Source organism: Camellia sinensis, chromosome 9, assembly GCF_055761805.1.
Source record: "Camellia sinensis isolate YWXY chromosome 9, ASM5576180v1, whole genome shotgun sequence".
NCBI lineage: Eukaryota > Viridiplantae > Streptophyta > Magnoliopsida > Ericales > Theaceae > Camellia > Camellia sinensis.
The window spans coordinates 99,111,378-99,135,725 of record NC_138969.1 but is presented as its reverse complement, the minus strand read 5'-3'; the positions used below and the strand labels follow the sequence as shown (position 1 = coordinate 99,135,725).

Below are 24,348 nucleotides of genomic sequence, written 5' to 3'. Positions count from 1 at the left end.
CGTTTTGGGGGTGTTGCAAGAATGGCCGCAAGAATAGGCGGCCGAGGATTCGGACTCATTATGGTGGTGGAGGAGGCAAATTATTAAAATAAAGTTGATTAGGATTTGTTATTGTATTTGATTATATTTTAAAGTAATGTTGTTATAATTTATTTAAAACTAAAATTTATATACTTACATTGAATTTAATAAATAAAATTCTCTTCTTTTTTTTTTTTTCTATTTAACTTGATGAAAATATATAAATCATTTAGATTAAAAATAAATTAAGGAATTAAGATAGAACTAAAAGATTTATTTATTAATGCAAATTAATATATGTTTTCAAAAATAATTTTAAATTAATAGTAAAATTTATTAATTTTAACAATTAAAGCTATAAATTTTTTTTTGAAGAATTTATAAATATTTCGTCAACAACTCTTCCTCTCGCTCTTTCTCTCCGTCTCACGCACTCTTGTCTCTCTCTCTCTCTCTCTCTCTCTCTCTCACACACACACACACACACACACACACACACACAGAGCTTGAAGAAGATGTCAAGAAGAGTGTCTGTTTCTTCCATTATTGGACGACGAAGAAGAAGAAGAATTGCTGATCATAATTGTCAAAAAGGTAGAATATTTCCCTCTCTAATTAATCATCCCTCTTCATTCTTATTTCTTCTGTTTCGTTCTCTCTCTACTACTACCCGAAACCCTAGTTCTCCTCCTGTTCAATGCAATGATCTCCCAGACGCTGTAAATTCATTCAATCGCTTGATCCAAATGCAACCTTTCCCTCCCATTTCTCAATGCACTAAAGCTTTACGACCTATTTTGAAAATGGGTCATTACGACATCGCACTTCGTCTTATTGGGAAATTGCATTTTCTAGGCATTCAGGTCAATATCTTCACGTTGAACATTGCTATTAACTGTTATTGCCGCCTGAATCAAGTCCATTTCGGGTTCTCTCTTTTGGGTACCCTCTTCAAACGCGGTTATACACCTGATGTAACTACCTTCAACACTCTGTTAAATGGACTTATTTTGGACGATAAAACCCCTGAAGCTGTAGAGTTATTTAAGAAATTAATGAGAATGAGAGAAATTGAACCCGACGTGGTTATGTATGGAACCATTGTTAATGGGCTCCGCAGAACGGGGAACACTATCAGGGCTGGTAGTTTGCTTAGGATAATGGAAGAGGGAAGTTGTAAACCTAACACTGTAGTGTATACCACAATCATTGACAGCCTTTGCAAGGATAGAATGCTGGATGATGCTATGAAACTCTATTCTAAGATGAATGAACAAGGCATTCGTCAAGATGTTGTCACTTATACCTCTTTGATTCATGGCCTATGTAATTTTGGCAGGTGGAAGGAGGCTGCCGGAATGTTTAGAGAAATGTTGGATAGTGGTATCGCTCCGAATGTTCATACGTATAGTGTGTTGCTGGATGCATGTACCAAGGAAGGGAAGATGAAAGAGGCAGAGGTGGTACTTGAAATCATGATACAAAGAGGTGTGGATCCTAATGTAGTTACATACAATGCTCTAATGGATGGATATTGTTTGCAAGGCCAAATGGATGAAGCAATCAGAGTGTTCAATACCATGGTGGATAGGGGCCTTCACTGTAACATTGTTAGTCACAACATTTTGATTAATGGATATTGCAAGAAGATGAAAATTGATGAGGCCATGCATCTCTTTTGAGAATTGTCTCTAAGGGGGTTGAAACCTAACATTGAAACCTTCAGTGCTGTGTTACAGGGTTTGTTTCAAACAGGTAGATTTGGAGCTGCTCAAAAACTTTTCAATGATATGCAAACTGCAGGCATAAATCCAGATTCTCAAACTTATGGTATCTTATTGGATGGTTGTGCAAAAATGGCCATATTTCTGAAGCGTTGTCATTATTCCACATGATGGAAAGCAACGGTTTACATCTTAATATTGTTATGTATAATATCCTCATTGATGCATTTTGCAAGGATAAAAAGCTTGATATTGCAAGGGCTATTTTCAATAACCTTTCTTCCAAGGGATTACATCCTAATGTTAAGACATATAATATGATGATACATGGTCTTTGTGAAGAAGGCCTATTGCATGAAGCTCAAAAGTTGTTTGTTACAATGGAACATAATGGTTGTTTGCCAGATGATGTCACTTACAACACTATTATCCGAGGATTTATTGGACAACACGAGTGCTATGAGGCATTAATACTCGTTGAGGAAATGGTTCAGAGGGGTTTTTCAGCAGATGCATCCAATTGTTCCTTGATCGTAGATATACTCTCAACTAAAGGACAAGATCCTGCTCTCCGAGAAGTGATAAAGAAGTTCATGCCAAAAGATAGTCATGGAATGCATGATATTGAGTAAATTTATTAAGATGTGAAGGTAAAGCTACACACATTAAAATATATATTATTAGGTGAAACTCTTTTTTTTTTTGGGTTATACATTGACATGGGCTTATACATCTCCATCAACTATTTTGGACTTGTTGCTACATGACTTTGCAACATGTTTTCACATGTTGTAGATTCTTGTAGACTATTTGTTACCTCTCGCTGCTGTATTTTAATTCACATGTTACAAAGTCAAGTAGATTCTTTTTCAGTCCCCACTGAATTATGTACAAGTGGTCATTTCTTAGGGATTTAGGACAAATGACAGCGAGTGGTACTTTTGAAGATTTCTTTCTTAGGTATATGGTCATCAACTAGTCCTCTGAAAGAGAATTTATGGTCTTAGACCATCTCCAACCCTTCACCAAATCTATCATCAAATTCAAATTTGGTGAAAAAGGGATACTTTTTTGTGCTCCAACGGTTTCACCAAAACGGTATCAAATTGAGAACATCCAAAAAATTTCACCAAGCTGAAGATGTTTTGCACCTTTAAGCAATTTACTGTGTATAGCCGTTGAGTGTGGACCCACCGGACGACCGGCCGGACGTCCGGCCGGATGACCACCTTAAGCAAAATTTTCTGAAAATTTTACACTAAGAGGTCGACCCCTGGTCGACAGGGTCGACCACCTCAAGCCAAAAAGTATGATAGCATCATCTCCTTCTTGCTCGTCATCACTCTATCAGAACACTAACCATTCAGTCTCTTTCTTTCTGATCCATTAAGTTTCTTTCTCTCCTCTCTTTGATCATCACTTAATTTCATGGCTACACAATTCAGTCCATGTCCTTCCTCTTCATCCACTTTCTCAACCTCTTCATTCAAACACAAGACACATCTCTGCACAAAATTCATCATTGTCCCATGAAGAACCTATATTCCTCCAAATGGGTATCCCAGATTCGCTCAAGAATCCACTCAAGAAAGCATTTTGAGCTCAAATCCTCAAATGGGTATCCTCTAAATGCTGTTTCTTTGCATAACGGTTAGCTTTGAATTCCTCAATCTTCCCATTTTTTGTTCTTGTTAACTGCGTATGTATATACGCGCATTCTTGATTAACAGTTGTTCAATCTTTTTCCAAAAGAGTATTTTTTGGTTTTTGGTTCTCAGTTACTCTGATTTGTTTTTATGTTTGCGTAATTGTATTCATATTTGTTCTTGCACAAATTTTAAATTGTCTGTTAGGTATTTATGCTCTGTCTCCAGTGAGAATTCTCACTGTGGATATTTTGAAGAATTCTTGCTTGAATTGAGGAAACAGAAATGAAGGAAAAAAAAAAAAAAATTTTTGCTCTTGCCCATTGACCGGCCAGCCGACCCCTTAGACGTCTTGTGGTTTGATGAAAGGTACAGTAGTCACCGTTGGAGTACCTGATATCAAATAGAGGAATTGGTCACATTATTTTTACTCAGATTTGATGACATGTTTGGTGAACCGTTAGAGATGCTCTTAGTAGTTGTAGAAGATTAAATATCTCTGACTGTGGTGTTGGAAGAGGCATTACTGTTGTAGTGTGCCAAATTGGGTACAAATTACAATCATTGTTGGTCTTTGTGCTCTATGAGATTTATACAAAGCTTGAGAGGATTTACATCATAGATAAGATTGTCATTGTTAAATGGATGGGGAAAAAAAAAAAAAAAAACAAGGAATAAATCCATTCAAAAGTTGATACCCTTCCCAGTAGTGGGTGAGCCAATTCTTGCCTTGTTCGAATGCCTATTGTTGTTTTATAATGTCTATTTATGTACATAATGCCTCATAATTCTTTCACCCTGTCAAAATTTTTGATTCCCCTCTTTTGAAGGTTCATATCGCCGCCGCAGTGCTAGGAAACCCCTCCTCACATACCTCGATGCTAACCTAATTCAATGGCAAGAGCAAGTTCCTGTTGAATTGACAACTGTTCCTTTTCTTCTAAGCTATTCAAATACATATTATTGTTATATTATTCTATTGGTATTTATTAGCACATATATTCTTGTGTTGATTGTGGTGACTATCAGAAGTTCATTCATGTTTTTGCTCCAATTGAAGGTCATGTACTGCTAATTGACTTCATCAACCCATCGATCTAGTTTTAATTTGCACCCTCATTCTGATAATGGTGCAGGGACTTTGTTAAAGGACCCGTGTGCTGATTATGGAGATTATTCAAATCCTTGATGGAGTTTTAAAGGCTGTATCATCTTGGACTGGGAAGGATTTCTTGTGGAATCAAGGAATTTGTGAAGTACCTGCAACTGCAGGAGCTTGATCTTTGCTGTTTGCTTCCTCATACAAGGCAAGAGTCTAAGCTTAATTCCTCATCATTACATCCAAGGGTAGCAGCCTTTTTCAGCACCACAAGCATCAAATTATTCTTATTTTTATTTGAGTAAATTACACATACACTGACCTCCCTTGAGGTTTCTGATAATTTCAAAATCTGCCCTTGTGATTTTTGAAATGACTTGTGACACTGCTGTGTTAACGGAAAATATTTTTTTTAAAACTATTTTGCTTGTAGTCATAATTTTATATAAAATTCATTTTTATCGTCAAATTCAATAAATTTTGAGAAGACAAATATACCCTGAATGCCTCACTCAATTTATCAGCCGAAGCCATCCATCACAAACTTGGAAAAGCTTTGTTTCATCTATTTGTTTGAACACCTAAATCTATATGTATGTGTACATAGATATATATTTGAAACTATAGTAAGAGTCTTGTTTTATTATTGTTTAATGGATATCTTGTGAATTCATTCTATGTTCATTTTGGCTCTCTTTGTCCTTACAGTACATTCATCTGGAACAATAAGACTTATGTAACCTGTCCATACATCTTAATGATTGGTAGCTTCTAAGTTCTATTCCTGGGAGTCTCTTCAAGATCAGACTGAAATATTAGAGCTTGAAAAATGTTTCGAATTAACCCAAGTAGATTATCTATAGCCATTATGGTGATCTGGAGTTGCAAGGCTATAGAAACTGCATCTTTGAACAACTCCAACATTACAAGGAAAAAGATTAGAAAAAGAAAAAGAAAAAAGGAAACAAGTGACATAGAAAGAATCAAGTCTATGTATTTAGAAATTTGATTTCTCTCTCTCCCCCTCTCTCTGTGCAGGTAAGAACAGAGAGAATAAATTTCAATTCATATAATCTGATGAATTTATGGCCGTTCCTTTTTCTTCTAAGCAATTCATATACTGTAGTATTTCCATATCATTCTGTTGATATTTATTGACATCTATGCTGTAATTGAAGGGCATGCATTGGTGGTTTATCAATTGCAGAAATATTCCATTATGCTAAGAAGAAAATTTGCACATTTAGCTGCAAATTCAACATCAGGGTTTAGTATTACATTAGGTATGTTCTAGAGATGAATAAAAACCCCTCAGATTTCATTTGAATGTTTAGCCAATATGTGTCTAATTGTGAGAGTTACCTTCGTAGTAGAGGTTTTGTGATGCAATAATGTTACGATTGGCTTAAAGGTAACTTTGCTGGCCTCTTAACCAAAAAAGAGAATTGATCTTTATTTGTCACCCTTTTGACTCAGAGCTAGTGGACTTCATACTAAACTTCTGTATGTTTATTTATAATTGTAAATATGCTAGTCTTCTTCTTCATTCTCCCCCTGGAGATTGCCATGTTCAATGCAAATGCTCACTTGATACATCGTTAAATAATAAATATAGATGCAGCTACCGCTTGAAAACATACATCCATCTTGTGCAGGTAAGAGAGGTGAAATTGATGCTTGAAAACATACATCTATCTTGTGCAGGTAAGAGTGGTGAAATTGATGTTTCTGGGTTGATGTTAATAAAATCTTTATGGCAACAGCCTTCAATAGATCCGTCTTGTAAATAAACGTTCCCGGGTTTCTACACAAATAGGAGAACAAGTATTGATACTAAACTGATTGACCATCAATCAGAGGGTCCATGGGAGTAACTCAGACCTTTTTGCATTTGCAATGATTCTAAATGTAACTAATTTCCTTTGTAGAAACAGTATGTACGTTGTATTCTTATAGTCTGTACCCACTGAAGCTTTGAACCACGCAGCTTACTAGGCATAGCATTGCAACTTTTTTTTTTTCAGAAAAAAAAAAAAAAAACTATTTGCAGCAAATTATGATCTCTCAAATGGTTCTTGGAGATTCTCTCTCTTATTTTTTATGAGAGATTGCTTATAAGAATTTTCTTTTTATGAATTTATTGTCAGTTCGGATTTTTAAAATTGGTGATGGAATTTTTGTTGTATCATTTATCTATCTTATTCCAAGCCTTCAAAGTAGTTCAATGTTGACATGTCTGTCATTTTTTTTGGGGGGTCTGTGTGTGTGCGAATGGACCATGGTTGTGCAAGACACATATCTTTGGAAAGAACAAAAGGAAATCTTTTGGGGGACTTCCAAATGTTCTGAGGTTTGCTTTGTAGATTTTCATCAAAAATTGGTTTTTGAGTAGAAGTTTCATGTGCTCAAATTAGTTTATCCTTTCTAATTTGGTATTTTCAATGATGGCGAACCAAAGAAATATTACATCATTTTTTATTTTGTATTTTTTTACAATTTGGCTAGAGTTTTGAAGCAGTTTATGAAAACTTAGTGAACATTTATTGCATTTATCTCATGCAATGGAGCTGTTAACACATGTATTAAAAGTTAGATTTTATTTGTAGCTAGCTATTTAGCCTACCGTTGTGGAATTAAGAGATTAAAATATTAATTTTTCAAAAAGAAATTCAAACTCTACTTCAAACTTTATCATTGTTTGTCAAAAAATCATTACCTGTATTTTAGTCCTGTTTCAGTGCTTTGCTCCACAACTTTCAATTTATTTATTTATTTATCTTTTATTATTGCCATTGCTGCTAGCTAGTCCTCTTCCATAATAAAAAGCAACCAAATATTGATTTCTTAACTATTTGTGTGCTCAACCCCTTTAATGAATAACAACTCAACTAAATTCATCTACACTCTTTTACCAACCTGAGAGCATAAGAGAGCAAGGTTAAGGGATCAAATTCGGGATGAGTTTAATTTGTAATTTAAGAGAATGATGAGGTTGTATGGTTGAATAGAAAATTGAGTTTTATCAATTTCCCAACAATAGTGTTGACACTAATTTTTTATTTGAATTGATTTGATTTTCTTTGCTTTGCTAGTGTTGACATTAGTGTCGACACGAATTTTTGATAAACTTTGCTAGTATTGACACTAATTTTTATAAGATTTGTTAGTGTCAACACTAATTAAGAATTGTTTAATGGGTTGGTGGGTTCAGATAATTTAGTTGATGAGTTGCTAATTTGTTTATTGCAGAGCACACATACTATAATCACACATTTACAAGCTTAATGAGACTCACTTTTGCCATGGGTATATACACTTTAACCCATGGAGAACTATGTACTGTTCGAAACATATATATATATATATATATTATTAAAAAATATTATGAGATATTTACTATTCAAAATGCAATAAATTTTTATAAAACATTTTGACAGATATACTATTTCCTTAAATTTTTGTTTGTATAAATTCTTCTCTCATATATATACTGTTTGTGTAGGAGATTCCATTTCTGATAACATGACTGCAGTCATGTTTGGCCAGCAAGGGTTGATGGAGAAATAGATGAGATAGAGGGAGAAAGATTTTCTTGAGATAAAGAACAAGCAGGACAATGAAACTCTCAACAAGGATCCTAAATAGGTATATTTTATTTCATTTGATTTTGATTTCTTTTCTTCGTGTTGTTGTTTGGTTTATATACTAACTGAATTAAACTGTTTGTGAAATGTATAGGACTTGAAATGTCGAAGCTGCTGGTTATTCAAGGTGTGGTGGATTCAATGCTCAAATGAGAAGCCAATTTGGCCTCTGTCCGCAACAAGACCCGCAACGAGGGAAGCACTGAGTTGTTCAACTCCATGACTGACTAGACACTAGGCAATAGATGACGGATGTAAAGGACATTTTGATGAAAGTGAAGAACATTACGGTGGATTTGAGAGAGTTGAACCTGAAGGTAAATGCACTCTTGAAAAACTTCAACATAGCAGTACCCTCTTCCCCTGCTGCACTTGCTGGTGATGTATCTTTGCCATCTCCACCACCACCACCACCACCACCACCACTACCGGTCACTAATGGTGGAGGGAACGGTGGTGGAGGGAATGGAGGAGGGAGTTATTTTAGGAGATCATCTCTAACTTGATGATCATCCATGGGTTACTCAATACCATGCTGAAGCCAGCCACTAACGCGGCATCTAGCTACTGAATTGCTGAAATCGATGACAGGGTTCAACTCTAAGCAGCAGATGTCCGAAGTGAAGCAACCTTCAGTGAATGTGAACTTGCTGACCTGTTAGACATCAAGGCAAATGCACTGCTTAGTAAGTTTAATATTTCAATACCCTCCCCTGCACCACTGCTTGGTGGTACATCTTCACCATCACCACCATCAAAGGACACTAATGGTGGAGGGAATGGTGGAGGGAACAGTGGTGGGGATCAAAGGAGGTATTCTAGGAGTTGGTTGGGACACGAACAATTTATTATTATTATTATTATTTTGTGATCGATTTTGTTATGTTTCTGTAAAAGAAATATTTAATTTCTTAATGAAGAATCTGAAAAATTATCTAGTTAATCTTAATCTCTTCTGAGGGTTTTGATTACTATTGCTTTTGAGTCTGGGTTTTATTTATTTATTCATCTCCGTCTCGTGTTTAGTAGTTGTATTCATGGATTGAAGGTATTCACAAATTTGATTTGTGTTGTGTCTATGATATATATAGTCCCCATCTTTGGATGATTTGATATAGTTTGCAATTGCATTGTCATTTTTTCATATGCTTAGAATAGAAAAAACCAACCTGAATTAAAAGATAGATGAAGAAACATATTAGAAACAATAATAGGTGTTGAAAATAAGTGAGTATGCAAAGCTTAATAAATTTTTTATCAAAGTAATAATTTTATAGACCACTTTGGCCATAAAGTCCTAGATTATTAGCAACATGTTTGTCAAGTTTTTAAGAACAGTTTTTTGAGTTTTAATTCATATTTTTATATTTTTAATAATTTTTAAAAATATTTTAATCAATGTTTTTTGCTCTTTATATGGAAAATTTATTCGGAAATTCTTTTTCAAATACTCGTATCTCAATTAGTTAATAATATATTCTTACATTTTAATAATTCCTATTATTTGGATATTTGATCCACCAAATCTTAATTATTATATTTAAGGTATTTTATAGATAATTTTACCCTTACAAATATTTTTTGAACCATTAGTAATTTGATGATGTGAATATTCATATTTGACAATGTGAATGTTCACAATTCATTGTGAACATTCACATTGATAGTATGAATGTCCACATCACGGAAAATTCACATTGTCAATATAAACATTAATGTGCGTTTCGTCTTATTATTATTAAGGGTATTTTGGTAATTATGTCACTTATAGTTCTTATTGGAACATAAGAAAATAATTTGGACTAAGTGGAACATAAGTAGGTAAAGGAGATTTATGAATAAATGTCTCTTTTTAGATCCACTTAATCTTGATATACTTATAAAGTATAAAATTTGTACAAAAATTTTTAAAAAATTTATTGAATATAACAAAATACGAAAATCTATTGAATTTTCATATTTGTTGTATTTGATGAATTTCATAAAGTTTTTTTTCACAAATATTATTCTTTTCAAGTGTATCTATATTAAGTGTATCTAAAAAATAAAAAAAATAAAATATCTAGGGGGACTTACGTGTAGGTCCTAATAGGTCCTTTGAGAATTAATGACACTTTTCATCAAACACTATTAAAAAAAAGTCATTAATTGTTAATTTTTAGCAATAATTTGAAAATTGTCAAAAAAAATGTTCATAATTATAAGTTTTAGCGACAATTTAAAAAAATCGTTACAAAAAACTATCACTAATTTTCAATTTTCAACAACAGTTTAAAAAATGCCACAGAAAACGTCACTAATTATAAGTTTTAGCGACAATTTATAAAAATCATGACAAAAAAGTCACTAATTGTCAAATTTTAGCGATATATGTAAAAAATCGTCACAAAAAATTGTCTTTAATGACTATTTACTAAGACCTATTTTTAGTAGGACTTAATAAGAATTAACTCCAATTATTAGGACCTATTAGTAATTTATCCAAATATTTTTTAAAAAAATCACTAAAGAAATAAAAAAAAAAACAAAAAAAAACTCAATTTTAAAAAAAGTGAGTTAAATCCAAGATTATGATTCATATCTGAACCCATAAGCACAAAACTAGAGTGGCACACCATGACCTTAACAAGCCTGTGAATTAGAATATTCTATAGGGAACTGTTACTGCAACTTCATCATTGGCCATTGTATTACACAAATACATTCTGATTTAAATTTGGAAAATTGGACACCGGAACAATCCATTGAACATTTTTTACTCTCTGTGGATATTTCTAAAATCCTCTATGTTCTAAAACTATACTCTTTGATTTTTACCCTATTTGTCTCTAGTGTTCTATCTGAATTTCTATTCCAGTCTCTCTTGGCTCACAATGATTCGAAAGTTGTACTAAAGCAAGGCTTGATAAGGATTTTGTTCTATTTTTCTATTTATATATCTCAGCGACATTCGTAATGAAATAATCCATTTTTACATTAATTAATATAGTATTTTGTAACCATATTTTGCTTCCATGACTTGTTGCAAAATATTTCATGAGAAATTTTCGCATTAAACTTATAGAGCTAATTAAGTTATTTGAATTTTGATTGCATTTAAGATATTTGTAAAAATACCTAGTTTGTTAACGATTTAAATAAAAAGTATTTTAGAACTATATTTTCATTGCATTTAGATGTTGAAAACTTGTGATTGACTTAACATGTTCTCCGAATATTTATCCAAAATACATTTAGTGATATTTACATGAAGCAACTATAACTTGTGGTTGGGACCTCCCAATTTGTAAGTTAGGACAAATAGTTAGTTCAAGCATTTTTGGTAATGTTTAGTACTTGTTGTTCTAATTTAATTAAATAGCCATCTCAAGTAAATCATTTGTTCGATTGGTTTCTAAAAATATAAGTATATATATATATATATAAGCGAGTGTAGTTCACATACAATAGAAATACTTTCAAAAATGCTAATCAAATAGTGCTTGAACTTCACTTGTATCCTTGTTTAAGCATGAGCAATTGACAAGATAACGGGGAAGAGACTCCAACCAACAAAAAAATGTGAAAAGCTAAAAAGAATTGAAGTATATGATTTTAATTTTAGCTAAAAAGCAGTTGACATGAAGCTTATGTTTATTAAAATGAATTTCCTCTATTGTACGATTTAAATTTTAATTTTCAATTCACATGAAGCTTATGTTTAATAAAATAAATTTCCTCCGCATACTTTTTTTAAAGTGTATTGATGCTAAGATCATCCATGAATTACTATCTTCCCTCTAAGCGTGGAAGCTTTCCTAGCAACCCTAAACTTTAGGATTGAAGCAGTGGAAAGTGTGAGAAAGGGAAAATTTTGAATTTTTTTTTCCTTGTTTGTTTAGCATGATAAATGATAATGTTGGAGAATGTAAGATTATTAAATTTTATGTACAAACCATAGTAACATGAAAAGTTGCTTTTCGATTTCTTGCAAAATATACGCAAACGTTCCTTGCAAAAAATAAAGAATTTTTCTTTTTCACCATTTTGTCACTTTTGATTTTCAAGTCTTGTGACCATGTGAACCCTTCAAAGGGTGCACATGATGTGCACCTTATATCTTAACCATTGAATCCTCACAAACTAATCTCAACCATTGAATAATTTAATGAAAAAAACTTGAAACCTTCTCAACCAGTTGCTGTCCTGAATGAAGAACTCCTCCCTCTCTCTCTCTCTTTCTGTCTATCTTTCTCTCTCCCTCTTTCTCCCCTCTAAGAAAGCCCTAATGTTTTTCTCCCAACACGACTTAGACAATTTTTCTCTCCCTTCTACGACGCTACTCAAAGACCTTTCCGCAAAGTGAAAACTTTTCTATCTCCATTTTCTACAACTACATCTGAACATTTTGCCTCAAGGTATGAAACTCTTCCTCTGTCTCTCTGTCTCTCTCTCCATCCTCAACTCTTCCTTTCTCATTTTGTGAAACTCTCGACCAACACCCCCTTTTGTTTCCCCTATTTCAAAACTCGCCCTTTCACCTCTATGAACTCCACTTGGGGTGGGTTGGTTTTTGAAACTATGAAAAATATGATGTGCATAGGTTTTGTTTTCGTCTTTGTTTGATTTGGTGGTTGTTTTGGTTCCGTAGATATACTTGAAATTTGGCTGCTTTTGCAAAATCTAGTGTGTGGGTAATTTAAGTTATTTTGGCTACTTTTTACGAAATTTGGGATTCGTTTGGAGTTATTTTGGTTTTAGGATATAGTTGATTTGATTTTGTTACTTACGCATTTTTGTAAAATCACTTAGGTGATTTCGTTAAAACTTACGTGATTTTGTGTTTCTCAAAACTTCTATGAGATGACTTATGAGAATTTGTGTTAACTTACGCATTTTTGTGAGGTCACTTACGTGATTTTGTGTTGTTCAAAATTTTAATAGATGACTTACTCGAATTTGTATTACTTACGCGTTTTTGTGAAATCACTTATGTGATTTCGTAAAAATTTATTTGATTTTGTGTTTCTCAAAATTTTTATGAGATGATTTACGGAAAATTTGTGTTAACTTATACATTTTTGTGAGATCACTTACGTGAATTTGCGAAAACTTATTTTATTTTGTGTTGAAAATTTTATTGGATGACTTATTCGAATTTGTGTTACTTATGCATTTTTGTTAAATCACTTACGTGATTTTGTAAAAACTTACTTAATTGTGTTCCTCAAAACTTTTATGAGATGACTTACAGGAAATTTATGTTAAGTTATGCATTTTGGTGAGATCACTTATGTGAGTTTGTGAAAACTTATTTGATTTTGTGTTGTTGAAAATTTTTTTAGATGACTTATTCGAATTTGTGTTACTTATGCATTTTTGTGAAATCACTTGCGTGATTTCTTGAAAACTTATTTGATTTTGTATTCTTCAAAACTTTAATGAGATGACTTATGGGAAATTTTTGTTAATTTACGCATTTTTGTGAGATCACTTACGTGAGTTTGTGAAAACTTACATGATTTTGTGTTGTTCAAAATTTTATTGGATGACTTACTCAAATTTGTGTTACTTACACATTTTTGTGAGATCTTTTATGTGAGTTTGTGAAAACTTACATGATTTTGTGTTGTTCAAAACTTTTATGAGAAAACTTACTCGAATTTGTGTTAGTTAAGTATTTTTGTGAGAATACTTACGTGTATATAATATAATTTATTATTTTAATATGGATTACCTTTAAGTTGACCTTCTTAGCAAGTCAACAATGTATAACAAGAAGCACAAAATTGTACAACTAAAACAAAAAAACAAAAAAAAAATACATAACAAAATAGATATGCCTTGCGTACCATGTGCAAAGCATACTTAAGAAAAAACCATTGCATTATGATATTCTTTCTTGTATCGATACAGACCAAACTAATTACAAAAATGGTACACTAAGTGGTATGGAATTAACAAAATTAGTAGGGTTTTATTATACCTCTTCTCTTACATTAGGATGAACTTATTGAAGAATTTGTCAATTGAAAAAAATGGTAAAAATTAAATGCTTAGGGAATGATCACTACGTTTACATAAAAAAATATATAATAATAATAAAAAAAATTAAAAGCTATATTAACAACATGTTCCTTAATAACTAGATGTTGTTGAATGATCGCTACTACAGGGTCACAGCAACCTTTTCAGCAAGGTAAGCATCATTTTTGTTTTCAACAATTTTGGAGTTTTATTAATAGTTAGATGTTTCTTAATAACTTATAGATTCTTTTATAATGTTGCTCACTAATTGAGTAGTTATTATCAATTTTGGAATATATTTACCTGTTGTTTTTGATGAACAAGGTAAAGGAGCTAAACTATACAATTTTGTCTTTGAGCTAAATTTGTTAAAATGAGGCAAAAGTGATCTATGCTGCTGATTTTTGTATCTTTTGTTCACAATACCAAATGCAGCCTAATGGATTTAGGCTAAAGTGGCCTGAACGGTACTCTTTTCTTGATGGATGTTGAGTTGAGAACACTCGGCAATTTATCTGTAGTATTTGAGAATAATTCTACTTGTCAACCTTTCAATTTTGTGTGGTATAAGAACAAAGCCCATGTATCTTGGAAATTTATCTCTCTCTCTCTCTCTCTCCCTCTCTCTGTTTTGCTGGTGAGAACAAAGAAAAGATTTCTTGAAAAGCAATGGTTGGTTGTTTATCTGATAGTGGTTGAAAAATTATTATTAATAATTTTCCCATCTAAACAATCCACTATTTTCTATGTGAGATTGTAAATATAGTTTCATGGTTAGCCCTTTGACCTCTAATGCACATGGTGAAAAGCTACTTATTGAGGCATAGCTACCAAGAAAGCTAGAAGCATTTTTCAAGAACAAAGTTGTACAAGAATTGAAGTTCAATCGAACGAAGCTCAGTTGTTGTTGCAACTGCAAAGATCGAAGTAGCAATTAAAGAGTTCCACACTGGATTTATATGTGTTGTGGTTGTGCCTTAGTATGCCCATTTCATAGTTGTTTTTGGATAATTCTTGCGAATATATTTGACTCGAAACACCCCTGCCCCAACCCCCCAACATTAGTTTCACCTGTGTATGGAGACAATAACCACCCAAAAGGGGAAAATAGGAAGAAGTACAGGCTCACCATGTTGATCAACTGATGACCAGCTCAAAAAATTACTCCTTGCACTTGATTCTTGAAAAGATAATTGTAATTGGTAAGAACATCCTACAGTGTAAGTTGCACTCGAGAAAGAGGGTGGGTTCAGGTATTTGTTTTCTTTTCTTGGTCCTGTAGCTATCGTAAATGATATTAGCTACCTCTGCAAAAGCAGAATAAGGAAAATAAGATAGTAATGACATATTCATTCTAGCTACACTAGGTACATCTAATAATAAAATCATCTGTTTTGAAAATCAAGTTCTACTCTATGATATAACATACGCTCATTCCTGATGAATTTGTTGTTGAAGTGCGACCTTGGCGTGTTAAGTCGTCTCTGCAACCATGTGTGTACTCCAGAAACCAACTTTAATTTGTTTTAGCTTAAACAATGCATAAAACTACCTGTCAATGGAAAAAAGTTAACATAAATCTTGGCTAGTTTATTTTATATTGTCACCGTTTCTAAAAAAATTTGTCACCTTTTTATTTTTCACCTAGGTTTTTTTTATCAACAAAGTAAAAATATCATTAAAAATATGAAATGAAGTGTGATGTTTATTAGCTTTGACTTAGCACTAGGCTCCTGTATGTTTATTTATGACTACAAATATCAGTCTTCTTCATTCTTTTCTAGGAGATTGGCATGTTTTCAATGGAAATGCTCACTTGATGCTTCTTTAAATATTGATGTAGCTACTGCCTGAATATATATATATATATACACTTATGTATAAGAGGGAGTTAGTAGTTGCTCCAGTAAATATGGCTCTCTTTTTGCTTTCCGATTTTGTCCTCCTTTATTCTAATCAACTTTTGTTTTATTAAAGAGTTTTGGATCAATTGGTAAATGCACAGATTACTCACTCTCTGTGTAGGAGAACCAGCACGTCTCCCTCTTGCTAGCCACATCTACCTCTTTTCTTCCACTATGCCATCTCTCTCTCTCTCTCTCTTACTCCGTCCTTACATCTCTCTTTCTATCTCTCGACAATGACAATGAGATCACATTATGGACGATGATCAATGGCTCATGACGATGATCTGAAAATTGTACTGGAGATGGGTTAAATGTAGACGATTTGGATGACGATGGGTTTATGATTTGTACAACGATCTCGAAGCTGTGTTGGACCAGATCTATAGGTTTAACTATGCGTTCAACCAATTTCAAATGACGTATCAAAGAGCCTCTGTTTTCAAGCCATTGTTCGTATATTGAAGGCCATCATCTTCAACCATAGCTTTTGTTTGGATACCTCTGTGTTTTTTTTTTTTTTTTGGTTTCCTTTTATGTTTTAGTTTGTTGTAACTTAATATTTCTTTTTTCCTTCTGATTTTTAGGGGTCAATCTTCGAAGTTAAAACACAGCTAGAATAGCTAACAATCTTATTTTTTAAAAAGTAAATAAATATTATCACTGATTCTTCATTCTTTGTGGAGCTTTCTTTCTTGTTCTTACTTTTGCTATCATTTTTCTTTGCTTTTATTTCTTTGGTTTGTTTTTCCTTGCTCTATTTTATTTATATATTTTTTTTTCAAGGGAAGTAGACCGAACTCTTAGATTTTGCTTTCTTTTGGGTACAAATTTGTTTTCCATATTTTTTTTTCATTTCATGTTTTTTAGCTTCGAGGTTATATAGTGGCTATAGATAGAACGTATGAAAGTTCAGAAGTTTCAATCTTTGTTACTTTTTATCAAGTAATTAGAAGCAAGGGAAGGCCACTTTAATCTTTTCAGTGAACTTTGCAAATTAGGTATTTATGAAGCCAACCACACAATTCAAGTAGTTTCTATACATATAGCCTTTTTAATGCTAATGTGATAGTCATACCTTTTCTGCAATCTCTATTGTGACTACCTCTTAACTGTTTGTATGGTTTTATTTTTTTATTTCTTTAATATCTTATTACCAACATAAATATATATGAATAGTTCTTCTTCTTTCATGGGTAACCCCTTATTTCTTATTATTGTAATTTCCTTGTTTGTGTATTTTTAAAAAATATGTTTTATTTTTATATGGAAGTATTGATGGATGCTTTCTAATCTTTTTGATTTTTAAATGTTTAGGATTGCGTTAGCTTGGTGATTGAATTTGTTATATTTGTGGGCTAACTTCTTATTGTTGTCATTTCATATGGATAATACTAATTTCATCAATATCGGATTTTGTGGCTTTTTTTGTAATAGCGAGTGAGGTGCTCACTCTCTCTCATTGTTATGGTCAAAAGGGCTACTTTTAAATAGTAGTTTGATTCCTTTTGATATTACATTTAAATTTAGGTTGAAGATAGATTCTTGGTTCCCCCCCCCTCCCCCCACCCTGTATCAAAATAGCTCTATCATAGCTGTTTGAAGTTCGATAACTTTATTTATTGTTCTTTTTCTGGCAGTCAGAACATATGTTAGTTTTCAGCATGTAGATACCTAAAAGCAAAAATATCCCTTCTTTAGTAGAAGGATAATGAGATTCCTCATTACTCACTCACTTGTGATGATTAATTGTTATGTTTTTAAGTCATAGTTTCTATGTGTTCATTGTTTAATAAAAGTTATCATTAGAATCCTTCAATAATATCTTTGGGCTTTTTGCCTTGTGCTGAACTCCCTCAGAATGCTATTAAAAAAGGAAAAAGACCCATAATGTTTGATTCTTGGCTTCTTTTGTTTTTTAATAAGTTGTTCCTTAGATGGCCTCTTACCCTTATTTCAATTGGCTTGGAGTTTTCTGAAGCAAACTTGTGCGTTACTAAATGCATAGTGGTTGCATCTTATCCAATCTAAGACATGTAGTTCTTTTGGTGTTAAACTATTTTTTCACATTGATGTCTTGAGAAATTTAGAAGTAACGAGTCTCAACCTCCATTCTCAAATGAATCTCAATTGATCATTGTAATTGCTATACAATTTGAAGTATAACCTAAAATATTTTTATGATCAGCTACAATGTTGATGGAATCTACTTCTGTAGTAAACTATTCAATACTTGTCATCACATTTTTTAGATTTTTAGTACATCTGATGGCAATTTTGTTCAACATAAGCTGACATTTTATCATTTTTTAACCACTTTAAATTAATGGTTTGCATAAAGTCATGGCAAGTATAAATGACTTAAAAAAGGAAATGTTGAAATGCAGAAACATCACTTGTGTATTTTGTGTTTTGTAAACAATAAATTTACCTTTTTTGTTATTTTTATGCCAAGCATTATTTGGAATTTCATGCTTCCAAAAATGTGGTTTTGACATCAATTCTTATTTACAAATTCGGGATTTTTTAAATGTTTCTTAAAAAATAAATAAAATCTTCTTTGTAATTTAAAAAATTGCCACTTTCACATCGTCTTGGTCATAGATTTTGTAGAAAATTAATCTTGGTTCTACATAAATTTACTATTATTACTTGAGATCATGATTAAGCATATGATTAAACTTGATCTAAGAAATGGACGGCATGTATTTGTTAAAATTTCTTAGATAATTTTGTTATCTTATAGCCACTAATGTGAGACCAAACTACCTAAATTCTTCCCAATTTTGGTGAATCAAGTATATGTGTTTGTTGAGTCAAGCATCTTTGTGTGGTGAATTAGTTAGTTCAATATAAGCATGGCCCTGCCATTCATACAAAATCTTCAAAACAAGCATCTATCTTTTGTTTGTGATTTATCATATGTTTCTTATTTGTGTCTTGCCCTTTTTCATCGTGCTTTGCTGCATATTTTCAACAATATGTGATACATATGATGGCCACTGGATTCGATATAATCACATGCATATGTGCACGTACTATTGAAAAGACAAAATTGCTTTTGTTCATGCGTTTATTGCAAATTATGCGCTATTGTTGTATGATCTTCCAATTCACACTTTTCATCTTCGAAGCTGAACTTTTTTATATTTGTACTTTTGAAATGCTCAATGTGTGCAAGATTGGGCTCTTGTTTCTAGCTACCTACGTTAATATTTGATTTACTTTTTCATCAAAAATTGTAGAGATCATGGACTTTGGTTATCCTGAAAATCTCTCTCCAAATATCCTAATGTTTTACATCACTCATGAAGGAGTACACTCGCCATTTTTGTCAAAAAGTTAGATGCTTGCTTTACTTTTCTATTTTAGCACAATTCTCTAGAATTGGACCAATGGTGGTCCTGTTTTTTCTTTTTTTCTTTTTTTTTTTGGTAAGACCAATGTTGAATGTCTATTCTACGCTGGTCAGATGATTAAATTCATAGCTCTAGTCACTATTTTGTTTAAATTTAACATAATTATTTTAATTTTCTTTTAGTCTTTTAAGCAATTAAGAGCCGAAGTAAGATTCTCTTCAGTAGGGATAAAGAACACTGTTTCCTTTTCAAAACTTCCAGGCAGAAATTGGTGTTTTTAACAAAAATTTTTTTGTCCACTTACCTTTTCTTATTTTTACTTGATTTTTGGTTTTGCTAATACTTATAGATAAATGTTCTTTGTGTGCATATATTGTGCTCTTTTGGCATCTTTGGGTATGAATTTATGATCCATGAGGCTTTGTAAATGAGTTTTGATTTTCTTTAAAGTTACGTGTTTTAGTTATGGCCCAAACTACAAATCTTATTTAGCTATGTGGGAAAAATGTGTTTTCAAAGTGCATAGATCTGTGATTATTCTTTTTCTTATCCATGTGTTATTCTTTTTCTCAATCAATATTTTACAAACTTTCCATTTCACTCCCTCTTTTCTTTTTTGGAGGGGGTGTTGGGGTTGATGGAATCATCCGTTGAGCATAATATTTATATACATGCATGGTGTAGTCCAAAGCCACCATAGATTGTTTTGATGGTTTACGCATTTCCCTTTTATTTGCCCTGAGCTTTTTATAAGGACTCTACCAGGCCTAATATTTTCAAATATGACATATTTCGATTTATATCTTTGATAGGGTTTTCTCATACATATTATTTAATAAATTTTCAAAAAAAAAATGTTTTGAAAAATTGTCTTCCTATAAACTCTTCAATTTCGAATATTCCTTTCATTTGTCTCTCCACATGCTGGTTAATAAAAAAATATATATATTATTTATTTAGTATCACTAGAGTGTATTTACATTTTTGTTCTTCACATTTGTTATATTATACCTTTTCCTTTGGTTGGTTTTGTGATTGTTGTTTCAACAAGCTCATAAAAGTAAAAATTGTGTCCACTTGGTCCATTCAGTCATTTCATTAAGTCAATTGTTTTGGAGTACTAAAAAAGGAAGAAACTCAAAATGCTTAAACCTTGGATCTTGCTATCGGTAAAGATGTAGAAAATTTCTTGCGACCTTAAATCTCTTTTTACTGGCAATGCTATCTGACACATTTGTACCTATTTTGTTGCAATCAACTGCACCTTCCTCTAAACAGTTTATCCATGCATTTTTTTAGGCCAATAATGTTGCAACTTTGTCATTTCTTTTGCATGAAGTGAAGTTGATTTGTTCACACCAGATGTGCACTTGGATTTTAGAGTTGGTTTTCACAATTGGCTAAATCATTGAAGGACACAAGTTTAAATTTGGTACAACAATTGGAAGGACAATGCATAAATCTTGATATACTATTTGAAATCTATAGGTGTTCAAAAACAAAACCAAGACAATTTTATTATGTATCATGATGAAATATTTTCAAATAGTAAAATATTAGGGCTTACTCAAAGAGTATACATGAATGAACAAACAAAAAACCTCAACCACAAATAAGTGGCAATTATACAACAAAAGCTTAAAAGCAATTGAAAAAATACATATATGTTTCAGCCATAGAAAATATTGTTTCACATTCTATTCATAATTCAATTAATGGTCCTTAATAGTTGTACTCATCTACAGGTAGTTGTGAAGGGGGCATGCTCAGTATCAAAATGAGAGAATGTAATTAGAACAAACTATGTGGGATACCAAGCTTGTGGTGTAAACATAAATTTCAGAACATGAAACTTCATGTTTCGGATCATCTACCATGTATATCATCAAGAAAACAAGACTAAAACTTACCCGAATCCATCGATGAACGGCTAAACGGAAGTGTCTGATTGTCAATAAAACCTTTGATATTGACTGTCAATAAAACCTTTGATATTGACTATGTTATTGCCTTCTAATCCTTTCCCCTTTGGTGCCTTATGTTTCTCCTTGAGAGGATTTAGAAAAAAAAATGGCAGTGTTCTTATTTTCTTACCTTGGGAAGGAATAGGGACCATAACCTTTTAAAGGTTGTAATTGGTTTTCAAAACTGAAAGGTTGTGGAAGTTCAAAAGGAATGAAAATCAACTTTAACCATTATTGGTTTTAATTTCTATTTCTGCCCCTCATAGAAATAGAAATTACTCAACTAGTATCTACACATTAGGTCCATAACACATATACCCTTAAGCCTATTAACTAAATTGAATCACTTAAATTGTAGGCTTCTTATAAATGATAACACCACATTTAATTATGTGGTCCCATTGAGACATTATCTAACAATCTCCCACTGGACCACATATGTATCCTGAAAAATGTGCTTAACTTTAGTGAGCTCAGAAATTTGTTATCATAACTTGAGGGTATCCAAACAATCTTGTCCATTAACTATATTAATATAGGATCAAAGCGGTCTTCGTTACATCAATCGTAACTCGACCCACCAATGGTCACGTATACTAATACAGCTAAATGACATAGATCAATCATGGATGCGTAGCATGGAAATTACATGTGATGTGATCCATACATGCCTATTTCCAACTGGTCCTACTTAACTTTATTGAGATCAATACTTCACAATACGTAACAGAGCGTAATAAACTGAATATTTCATTTCTGCAGAAATTAATCTAATTACATAGATAAAACTCAAGGCTGACATAAAGCAGTAATATAAATACAAACTCCTACTAAACCAGAATGTTCTCAAATAGAACAACACCCATCTGAGCAGTGTGCTCATGAAAGACCTTGGGTGATAGTCCCTTCGTAAGTGGATCCGCTATCATGGAGTTTGTCCCAATGTGCTCTATGGAAATCTGTCCACTCTGCACTTTCTGTTTCTTTGGTTCCGGACCCTGAGGAATAGCAACTTCCTTTCCCTTATGCTTTCTTTTGCCCGTATGCTTGGAGGTGCTTGCCAGATGAGCACTTTCAGTCCTTTCTTGCTTCAATCTCTCTTCCTCTTGCATACAAAATGAAATGAGCTCATTGAGAGTCCATTTCTCCTTCTGGCAGTTATAACTGACCTTAAATTGGTTAAATTGTGCAGGAAGAGAGATGAGAACTAAATGCACGAGCAAATCATCAGATAGGTCGAGCTTTAGTGTCTTAAGTTTTGAAGCAAGATGAGACATTTCCATGATATACTCGCGAACATTACCCTTGCCTTTATACTTTATTGAAATCAAGCTTGCTAAAAGTGTGCTTGTTTCAGCCTTATCATTTTTAGCAAAACGCTTTTGAATTTCTGAAAGAAATTCACCGGCAACGGTAACATCCTCTGTTATTGCACCCGAAAAACTTCTGGAATCCCACGCTTCATGATCATAAGACTTAGCCTGTTAGAACGATCCCACTTTTCAAAGTACACAGTTTCCTCAGGAGTACTTTGTGTAGTGAGAGCATTCGGTTTTGGCATCCTTAATGCCAAGTCTATGTCCATGCAACCGAGAACAATCAATGTGTTCTCTTTCCAGTCCTTAAAGTTTGTTCCATTTAACATTGGAACATTGTTCATGTTGGCAGAGATTGAAGTAGTCGACATTAAAGCTAAATAGAAAAGAAAATAAAAGGAATAAACAATTATGCTCACATTAAGTAACCAAACAGATAATCTCTAAATAAATTAATTTAATGACAACATCTCAAGATACCTAGCACAACATTAATACCAAGCCTTTGGGTAGTGATATTAACTGTAAGTGGTATTCTTGTTGTAATGATCAAACATTGACAATAAGTTATGTCAAATAACAAATCTATCTTTTGATGGATTTATTATTCACATTAGGTTTCCTTGACAATTGGCACATGTTTATCACCACAAAATGTGTGTGTAATTCTGCCAAGTCTTAATCATGTCTTTGGACCGATAAATACCCGCATGAGATACACAGACATGAACTTCAAAACATTCCATGTAAAACAATCTAGACAAGAGAGATCACTTTTGTGACATCTTGTTTGAATTGACTTACATTGAGAATGTTAGAAAATTAAATTTCCGTAGACGTTGTATGAAATTACATTAAATTTAAAGATTTCTAAATTTGTTACCCCGTATATGTTATATAATCTGCAGCAATCCCAATTATATACATATATATATTTAAACACATGATGTTATCCATTTGAAAAATGAACCGCCCATCCGAATTATGTTCTATTTCCAGAAAACAAAACAGAATTTGCAGCAGAGGAAAAAACATAAATACAAAAAACAGAATCTGATTCCAGGAAACTAAATAGGATGAATAAAAGCATATCTATTCTGATAATACACATGATATAACCGCTCTGATACCACTTGTAAACATAAATTTCAGAACATGAAACTTCATGTTTCGGATCATCTACCATGTATATCATCAAGAAAACAAGACTAAAACTTACCCGAATCCATCGATGAATGGTTAAACGGAAGTTTCTGATTGTCAATAAAACCTTTAATATTGACTATGTTATTGCCTTCTAATCCTTTCCCCTTTGGTGCCTTATGTTTCTCCTTGAGAGGATTTAGAAAAAAAAATTGCAGTGTTCTTATTTTCTTACCTTGGGAAGGAATAGGGACCATAACCTTTTAAAGGTTGTAATTGGTTTTCAAAACCGAAAGGTTGTGGAAGTTCAAAAGGAATGAAAACCAACTTTAACCATTATTGGTTTTAATTTCTATTTCTGCCCCTCATAGAAATAGAAATTACTCAACTAGTATCTACACATTAGGTCCATAACACATATACCCTTAAGCCTATTTCTGGAAAATTAACTCCAAAATATATTTCTTCATCTACTATTAGTAATTCTCTCTTTAATTCATAACATATTAGTCCTTGTTGTAC

The 24,348-nt window shown here is 32.5% G+C and overlaps 1 protein-coding gene across 1 annotated transcript; it reads left to right on the top strand.

Annotated features, from left to right (window-relative positions):
- The first annotated feature begins 629 nt into the window (after positions 1-629).
- LOC114311706 (uncharacterized) lies at positions 630-9,077 on the top strand. Its single transcript, XM_082887361.1, is given in 6 exon segments — positions 630-1,893; positions 1,896-2,395; positions 4,528-4,698; positions 6,146-6,194; positions 7,993-8,135; positions 8,229-9,077. Coding segments are annotated over 2 exon segments (1,551 nt in total). The 5' UTR covers positions 630-824; the 3' UTR covers positions 2,378-2,395; positions 4,528-4,698; positions 6,146-6,194; positions 7,993-8,135; positions 8,229-9,077.
- The last annotated feature ends 15,271 nt before the right edge of the window (positions 9,078-24,348 follow it).